General features: G+C 33.6%; 1 protein-coding gene across 1 annotated transcript; it reads left to right on the forward strand.

Annotated features, from left to right (window-relative positions):
• Positions 1 to 3,680: 3,680 nt before the first annotated feature.
• P2RY1 (purinergic receptor P2Y1) lies at positions 3,681 to 7,222 on the forward strand. Its single transcript, XM_053709014.1, has 2 exons — positions 3,681 to 3,856; positions 4,421 to 7,222. The coding sequence occupies exon 2, from the start codon at positions 4,482 to 4,484 to the stop codon at positions 5,565 to 5,567; it is 1,086 nt and encodes a 361-aa protein (XP_053564989.1). The 5' UTR covers positions 3,681 to 3,856; positions 4,421 to 4,481; the 3' UTR covers positions 5,568 to 7,222.
• The last annotated feature ends 3,011 nt before the right edge of the window (positions 7,223 to 10,233 follow it).

Below are 10,233 nucleotides of genomic sequence, written 5' to 3' on the forward strand. Positions count from 1 at the left end.
TACATTACATTATTATTACAAGCAGTGAAATACAGCCTGTATTTCACTGCTTGTAATAAAAAATCCTTAAAAGAAATTGGAGTGCTGCAGCCATTCCTACGTTTGATATTATTATCTGTTTGAGGTGAGACAGAGGCTGCTTGCACCCATATACCTAAGGTGAATTGGTGCTGGACTTTACCATATATATATACAGATATGTATGTATGTAAATATATATTTATAAAATGCATGAGAATTTAAGTGTTTTATAGCATATCTGAGCTACAGTTTTACTTGAATTAAATTGTGAAATTCACCTTTAATCTTTTGAAAGTCAGTGGGTGTGTATCTTTTGGTGCTATAAGAGAACATGTGGTTTCATGTTCATTCTTGTATGCATACTTGGTCTTTTTTCATTGCAACAAATAGAAATACATTAGGTTTCTGTTTGTAGATATACCACAGTGTTTGCAATGCATTATCAGGGTGTTTTAAAAAAGTAAGATGAACATTCTATCAACTTTTAAATGGAATGAGCTAAATTATATATATATATATATATATATATATATATATATATATATATATATATATATATATATATACACACAAAAAGTGCTGTTTTTCTAAATCAAGTACAACTTCTGAACATGGATAATGTATATTATTGAATATTTTAATTCTATTTAATATATGCATAGCATATAAGAGCAATTATGAACTGTATCATAACAAATTCTATATAGAAGAATTTTTAAAACAATGTAGCATTGCCATTTTCTCAGAGCAATCTGCAAAGTGTTAATGGACATTTAGAGACAGATTACACAGGCTTGTACCCTGATATAACCAATCACTGTGAAGAAAGGTAAGTACAAAATTCACCACACAATTTCTGGACTAAATGAAACAAATTAAATTTTCAGATCTTTACAAAACACTCATAAACCCCTTGGTTGCCAGAGAGAGCTAAAACACGTTGATATCCAAAACACTGCAATAAATATTTGCAGTCAAGGAGGGGTTAATGTTCAAACAGACTTACAAACTAACAAAGCCAAATGATCCAGTTCCTTCTTAATATTGGCTCCTCCCCAGTATGAAACTACCGCAACTTTACTAGAATCAGTTATTTAATTTGATTGGGCAAAAGATTATCCCTATCCATTTCAAGCCTTGACTATGAGAAGTCACAGTCAGAAATAATAACTAGACTAATATATTAATGATTAATAAGTTTAAATTTAATGAAAAGTCATGTCATTGCACAAATCATAGCCAAAACATTACCAACCAAAGAAGTTATGGAATCATTTTTAAAGGGACATGAAACCCAAAAATGTTCTTTCATGATTCAGATAGAGAATACAATTTTAAACAACTAATTTACTTTTATTATTTAATTTGCTTCCTTCTCTTGTTATCCTTTGCTGAAAAAATATTTTTCTAGGCAAGCAAAGAACCTAGGTTATAGCTGCTGATTGGAGGCTGCATAAATATACCGATTTTCATTGGCTCACCCATATGTTCAGTTAGAAACCAGTAGTGCATTGCTGCTCATTCAACAAATGATACCAAGAGAATTGAACAAATTAGATAATAGAAGTAAATTAGAAAGCTGTTTAAAATTGAATTATCTATCTGAATCATGAAATAAATATTTTGGGGTTCATGTCCCTTTAAGCTGAAGCTTTCAGTATTTTTCATTAAAAAAAAAGCAATATTAGAACAAGGAGTCGTGATTTCAAGATGAAGAGAAGCATGTTCAGCAGTAATTTGTGGAAGCGCATCTCAGAAAGGGTGGTTGATTCATGGAATAAACTTCCATTAGAGGTGGTAAAGATAAACACTTTAGGGTACTTTTTTATGCCTAGGATAAGCATAAGGCTATTCTATGTACTAAAAAACACTTTAAAAACATGTAGGGCCTATGTCTCTTATCTGCAGTCAGTATCTATGTTTCTGCTTTCTATGTTACAAGCTATTTGAAAATATAACACAGACAAACTACTTGAGAATAGCACATTGCATGTTAAATAAAATATAAAATGTATGTCCATCACATCAATCCATTGTTTTTGGCATTGCCAAATAGAAGAGCTGCCCAAATCCATTCTAATAATTCTAAGGATCACTGGTGTGTAAGGATATCATCTGGCCCTAGGATATCATCAGTGCTCACACATTTTCTGTGTCTGTATCATGAGCCCTGGAGCAAATCCCTCCCTCCCCTAGAGCATACCATTAATTTGTACCCTGAGAAAACACATTCTGTTGTTTTTTTTAAACACCTCCTTTCTCTCCCCATTTATATTGTTCTTTGCTAAATTTTCTCTCTCCCTTTAGCATATTCACATTGCCCAACAAAAGGGTAAAAAAAATTGAATGTACAGCCCAAAATGAGCCACAGAAAAGTTCCAGCTTATAACAACCTATTCAGAAAAGCAGGCTTCACTTTATGATTGTATGATTGATTAATATGTATGCAGATCTCTATGTTGCTAATGCTGTTGATGACTGCAACTTGTAAATATTCAAATTAATCTGCCCAACACAAAAATATAGACTGATAAAACCTGATATAGTGTAACATTTCCTTAGTGTGTGGCAGTTTGTTTATTATGGCAAAAGCATTTTAAACTAATAGCAACAGTTTTAGTTTATGCATATTGACTATGCTAATTAGCATTGCTGGTATTTTTTCCATGGAAGGTGACAACACCTACTTCTGAACTGCAAATGAGTGCAGTAAAATAGTTTTTTTTTAATGACCTATTATAACGGTGCATTAACATTTCTCCTTTACAAAGTTAAAATATTTGGATCACTGTTCAAAAGCTTTGCAAATGTACTTACTGCATGGTTTGCATAACATTTGCATTATGTTTTATTTTATTTTACTCATTAAAGAAATACATATTCCCACAACTGGACGATGCTTCTTTTTACTGAAATATAGCAGCAACATGTGAGCTATTAACCTTTTTTTACCAAGCCCATAGAGAGTTTCTACATTAAGAGAATAAAAAGTATAGTGCACTGTTTCTGCTGCAGTTTCCAGGAAATGTGTTAATTCCTATAAATGAAGTAGTTAAACTGGTGCTTTTAACTGCACTGAATAATTTAAATTGAAATATCTGTAAATCGCTGATCACTTGTCTAGAGACAATATTCTAGACAATGATGGTGTTTACTTTCTGTGAAATAAATAAGAACACGACATACATTCCCAATGTCAGCAGCTCTGAGCTGTTCGGTCCATTGATGCATTTGCATTCCATTTCCGAAGTGCATATACTTGAGATCAGGGTGTCACAATAACAGCAACTTGATACCATTCTTGCCACAAATATGCCAGCACCCTCCTAATCTACATACATCTAACAATAACAAAAACACACAAATACTATAGCTGTCTCATTCCCTGCTGGCTAGAAAAAACATTTTCCTCACTACGGTTGTCAAAAATGATCATACAGAAAGCAAGCTGCGAATAGTGCAAGCCTGTGGGAAATAATTTCCCTTAGTCTCACTGATCGCTCCTTATCAGCATGTATGTTGTTTTAGAGGGATGAGCTGGGAAACCACGCCTGCTAACTGTGACAATTTAGCAAGGAGGCTGAACTCTGCTCCCTCCCACTTCTTTTTTTTTCCCTCCCCTCTCTCACTGTCTTTCTCATTCTCTGGAGCGGTATATGCTGAAGAGTTTCTCTGTGTGAAGGAATCAATGTGGGAAGGCAAATTCTTGCAGTGTACTGGAAACCTATTGAAAGCAATGCAACTTTTTACTCTCTCTGTCCCATGGCTTGTTGATTTGTGAAATGACTACTATAAAGATTTTTTATTGCCAGGACCAGGAGGATTGCGCTGTGAGGTAGGCAAGACTTGTAAAATGAAACTAGTCAAACATAATCTAGAGCAGAGGTTGTAAACCAGTGTGCTGTGGCATGCTGTTGTGTCTTGATAACTGTCCAAGTGTGCATTGAATAAAAGGACATGAGGCCACTGCACGTTTATACAACTATGAAATCATAAAGGACTAATGGGTTAGTAATAGGTAATGACACTTTTCAGCATGGATAAAATGTGCTAATAAACGTATATCATGTTTGTCTGTTAAGATGATAATAGCTTGTTTATGCCATGGAATTCCATTTCTTATTGAGGTGTGTCGTGCTACTGCAAAAGGTTGTGAATTACTGATTTAAAAGGTGGAAGTTTCTATGATAATGCCCTTTGATCTTCTTTTGTTAATCGCTTGTACTGTGAATTTGTGCTCCATAGAATAAGGTGAAAAGTTAGCTTGATTTCATTGCTGTGTATTCCCAGTGGTTGGATAACATGCATTAAAGTGTCCTGCGTGCTGCCATGCACTTAACCCTTTATCGATCACCAATATAATAACTGCCAGCTCCTTCTTGCCTTTTTTTTCTTTTAGATGATCGCACCCAACGACCTCGTTGTTTTCCTCTCCTTGACTGTTTTAACTTGAAAAGATCATGACAGAAGTCTTTCTCTCAGCTCTTTTGAATGTTACTCAAAGCACTTTGCTGGCAAATGGCTCATCTATTGGGAATGTCTCAAAATGCTCTCTGACAAAGACAGGCTTCCAATTTTATTACCTTCCTGCTGTGTATATAGTAGTTTGTATAACAGGATTTATTGGGAACAGTGTTGCAATTTGGATGTTCATTTTTCACATGAAGCCATGGAGCAGCATTTCAGTCTACATGTTCAACTTGGCACTTGCAGATTTTTTGTATGTCCTTTCCCTACCAGCACTGATTTTTTATTACTTTAACAAAACAGACTGGATTTTTGGAGATGCCATGTGCAAACTGCAAAGATTTATTTTTCATGTCAATCTCTATGGAAGCATCTTGTTCTTGACTTGCATCAGTGTGCACAGATACACTGGGGTTGTGCATCCACTGAAGTCACTAGGGAGGCTGAAGAAAAAAAATTCTATCTACATCAGTATACTTGTCTGGTTTATTGTTATTGCTGGTATCTCCCCAATCCTGTTCTTTTCTGGCACTGGGATCAGGAAAAATAAAACCATTACATGCTTTGATACATCTTCTGATGATTACTTAAGAAGCTACTTTATCTACAGTATGTGCACCACTGTATTTGGGTTCTGCATTCCCTTTATATTAATTTTGGGTTGTTATGGATTAATCGTGAAAGCGTTGATCTACAAAGATATGAACAATGCGCCCCTCAGAAAAAAATCTATTTACCTGGTAATTATTGTATTGACTGTTTTTGCTGTTTCCTACCTTCCTTTCCATGTGATGAAGAATCTGAATCTACGAGCTAGGCTGGATTTTCAGTCTCCTGAAATGTGCTTCTTTAATGACCGGGTCTACGCCACTTACCAAGTGACTAGGGGTCTTGCCAGCCTCAATAGCTGTGTAGATCCTATTCTCTATTTCTTGGCAGGAGATACCTTCCGGAGGAAACTTTCAAGAGCTACTAGGAAGGCATCCAGAAGAAGTGAGGCTAATGTGCAATCAAAAAGTGAAGAGATGACCCTCAACATTCTATCTGAGTACAAGCAGAATGGAGATACAAGCTTGTGAAGACATGCATTGACTACTCAGAACACCCCAATTATTAGCACTATATGGAATGCATCTTGTCCAATTGCGGATTTTTATATTAGAGATCTAACGGGTAAAAGTAAAATAATAACACTAAAGCAAGCAGACAGTAACTACTTAACCCAGAGAAAACTATGATTTTTTTTTCCTGTATTTTTATTACAGACGTGCATTTCCAAAACACTTCATTAGTGCAAGAAAGGGGGTTCATTTCATATATGGTTTCTTTATCTACACAAGCTAAAAATGGTACGTTTTATTTTTACATATTCTCAAATTATTCCAGAGTTTACTGTGAATAAGGCTTAAAACTACTGCTACCATGGTGAAGGAATGTATTACAAAATGTTGTAATGTTTAAAGAGATTTAAAAGTATTATAAGACTAGGGAGTTATGTTTCTTGTGATGGCATTTATCGTCACAGGGGACATTTCTGTAAAATTTTGCCGAAAAGACGTTTGATTTTGAAACCAAGTTTTACTGCTGCAGAGGTGTATGTGAAACTGCACACCTGACTGTCAATATCCAATTAATAGTTCTGTAATTTTGTCCTTAAGTGTGTCAGTAAAATCTAGACAAATGTGATGAAATACCTTAGCCAAAATTTCAGTACATTGGGAGGTGGGTTGGACAGCAATGCATTTTTACTTATGATGTCTTTTGTGAACAAAAGGATATTTTTACCCATGTTAGATTGGCGTATATTTGAAGCACTTGTATAATAAGATATCGGTAGACCACAAAAAGAATATTGCACAAAATAAAAGAAAAAGCATTTCAAGAAAATAACAATGCTAACGAAAAAAAAAAATGAATTAACATTGTTGTCTAGATACTAATTTATAAGGGCTGCCTGTATTCTTAGGTAACGATCAATATCTATTTAAATACATATTTGTTATTAAAAAGTATAATTAGTGTATTTCAAGGAAGACCAGTTGCAAAATACTATATGCTAATAACGTATAGGTGTTTTCAAATTCTATCTTGGTTAATATGGAGAACATGCCACAACACGATTCAAGGATATATCTACATGTGACTGATCCCTAGCATCACTAGTAGATGACAGACTCAATATGTATTTACAAGTACACCTATTGAAGCTGAGCTTTAAGAATTTTACAGCTCAAGTTTCAATATTTTCATAGAATTATGTGTGGCATGATGTATCATGTCAAATGAATATGAAGGGATAAATATGTGATTTATATGTTAAATGTACTGTGTGGATTATAGTATGTGTTAATGCTCATGTGAAGAATGTTTATTTTTGTACTATTATCTGTAATTTAATATAGTTCAGTAAATCAGTTTTATTTGTGATTAACCGTGCCATTTAATTGATTTGCCTATGGAGACAGTGTTACTTGACATTTAAGCTTCTCAGGTTTTGTAACTGATTTCAGATAGTAGATGCAATTAACTAAATGTGTTTAACTTTCACAATAAAAATAAAAATGGTTTTCCATTTCTTTACACAGCTGTGAAGTGTGCATGCAGGTGTAAGTGTACAGCATGGTAATATACACAAGTTACAATATGATGAGAAAGGAACAGATACAACCACGTGTGATTGGTGTTGTGCTTAGAAATTTAATACTGAAAGCGTCCTAATAAAACTCTAAAATACTTTCTGCTGTTTTTATATTCTTATTATTAATTGCAAAGACAATGATAGTGCAAAACAATTAGAATTTAAAGTACATGCATATAAGAAGTTGTATTGAACAGATGGAACAACATCTTGTGAAATTATTTTTATGCATGACAATCTGATGAAACAGCCAATATGAAGAAGATACAGCACATTGTACAACTGGTTTAATACAGTTAATTTCTCTTTATTCTTTTGGCATGGCAACAGTCTAATTTACCATCTGCTATCATTTAGCCATATCCATAAAGGTTTTTATCAAAATGGGCATTAAAATACAACTAATACGGAACTGGTTTTGCTTGGTCCACCAAGTGCTAAATATGTCATTTTTTTTCTTCCTTATGTTAATGTGTTTTCCAGCAAAATATAAATGTGCATTCATGTGATTGCAAGCAACTGCAGGTGCAGAATAGACTTCATTAGTATATTAATAGCTCAATCAAATTTATGATAACCATACTGTATCAAGTCCTTATAATGTATAATTTGATGCATATCACTTTCTGTTTTTTTTCCCCTCTGTTCCTTTTTTTTATAAAGAATATTAAGCTTGTACTCCAAAATATATAAGTTCATTTAGAATCACATTTTATGATGAATTTTGCAAACAAATTAATATCTTAAACTATGAGTGAGAGGTCCGATACCACAGGCAACATATGTATTTGACTTCTATATGGTTTACAGTGAAATTTGGATTTATATGCTATTTGATTATTTTAAAATTACATTTATAAAAGTGAAAATATCTTTTTATTGTTAACATTCATTCATAAGATTTTTCTTAACCTGTCTGCATATGTCAATCATACGTTTTTGCACTGCGGAGGCCACCCTTATTGTGGTGTTGTGTTTTTCCAGAAACTCGAAATGATAATTGATATGAGATTGATGGTGCATTACTAATTATGTTTGTACAATCCCTTCCCTCACTTTTGTAGGCATATGGCTGAATTGTTATTTTGTTCCCATATGAAAGTCACTACCTACTTGTTTGTCACCATAAAAAAAATCAAATACATCTGTGCAACTGTAGTCATGCAAGAATTATATATTTAACATGAGACTTTTAAAGTCTCAATGTAATTTATTTATTTTAGGCTATTTCCAGTCAAGGCCTACTTTAAAATGCTTCCAAGCACAGACATGGTATCATATGTATTTTCTGTGCACTGAATGCCCATGCAATCATATATTGCTTTGCCAACAAACTTTCAAAGTCAGTAACAACCTTATCTTAAAGTTTTCCTATATGACTTTTTACCTTTAAATTAGTTTGTTATCTTTTACTTAAAGGAACAGTGTACTAAAATTGATTTCCAATGACGTTATACCAGCTGCAGGATATTACAGGAAACTGATCATTTGGGTTTATTTTTGTATATGAAATAGTTGAATGTGCTTTTTGAAACAGTAACCCATTAAAATTAACAGAGCACACCTAATTTTTAATCACTCACTTTACACACAACATTTTCCTTATCTTATTTCTTGCTTTATAGAACATGCCCAATTCTTAGGAGCCAATGATCTAAAGCTCTCCTGTCAGGCCCCATGATTTAAGAAGTCTCGTCAGTACAGCGAGGTCTTTCACATAATTTTATAAACACAAATTTTACATTGGAAGATGTTTATCTCACTATACAGGGCTCTATATGTGAAGGAGAGACTCCTATATTAAAATATAAGGTCTCCATGGCGGCAAGTTTATCATCATCAGGCCTTTAGAGAGAACCCATTGTATTATTGACATTTTTACTATAATTGTCAGTTTCAACAGGCAAACACAGCTATTTCATATGACAAAATAAAGGTAAATACATTATTGGTAAGCAATTTAATACACTCTAGCAGGTAAAATGGATAATTATAAATCAATTAAACAGAGAAAATTTTACAGTGTATTGTCCCTTTAATGAAAAAGCATTTTTAACTATAACTTGTTGTTTTTTTGTGTTTTTTTTTTTTTAAAAGCAAAATTTACATTAGTCCTAGTAAACCTTCACCCCTGAAAAGCTTCAGGGGTATTTTTGGATACACAGATCCAAAATGTTAGTAATATTTTAGACAGAGTTTTATTAATCAGTTTTAATTAAGATGCGCTATAATTTACTTTTTAATGTAGATATAAAATTCAAATACCCCGCACTCCGGCCTCCCACTTCAAAACTAATCTTTTTTGTGAACGTTTTGAACTGTTCTCCAGTCAGCGCTCTAGCTGCAACAAAACTGCAATATGGTTGGGCCACAATAGCAACCTCCATGCTCAGCTCAGCAACATTTTTGTTCGTATAGCCACTTGTTACACGTATGCAACAACACATTTTAACTTTGACAGCAGAAATGAACTACTGAATAGATTGCTTTTTTCCTTACTTAAAGTGATTGTAATGCCAAGTGTATAAAAAAAACGCTAGGATTTACCACTAAAAATAAATAGTAGTTCATTCATCACTTACTAAAAAAAAGGGGCTAAACTCACCCTTTTTGCCGCCCACGGCACAGCACTCTTCTTCAATTTCAATCAGGTGACGTTTTAACCTCTAAACCAATAGCAGTGCGTGTCATCTGATATCCTAGCTCGGCTATTGGTTTATAGGTGGAAATGTCACCTCATTGGTAAAGAGCAATGTGCCATGGGCCGCTGACTTTAGCGAGCTGCGTGGCACAGCCAGGGTGAGTTTAGCACCCTTTTTTTAGTAAGTGATGAATTACTAATTTTTTTATTGATGGTAAATCCTAGTGTTTTTAAAATGCTTTGATTTACCATCACTTTACCTTTAATACATCAAGTACTAATTGATCTTTGGCCTTTTTTATGCTCAGTATACAATTGTAAAACACATATTTTGTTGTGATACTAGCTAAAGCTTACAATATATATGTTAAAGGGATACTAAACCCACATTTTTTTCTTTCTATGTTACTCCTATTATCAATTTTTCTTTGTTCTCTTAAAATGAAGGAGCCAGATAGTTTTTGGT

The sequence above is a fragment of the Bombina bombina genome, chromosome 4 (genome assembly GCF_027579735.1).
Source record: "Bombina bombina isolate aBomBom1 chromosome 4, aBomBom1.pri, whole genome shotgun sequence".
Taxonomy (NCBI): Eukaryota; Metazoa; Chordata; class Amphibia; order Anura; family Bombinatoridae; genus Bombina; species Bombina bombina.

Excerpts from the sequence above, each read along its gene's own strand:
- P2RY1 (XM_053709014.1), top strand. The coding sequence starts at position 4,482 with ATGACAGAAGTCTTTCTCTCAGCTCTTTTGAATGTTACTCAAAGCACT.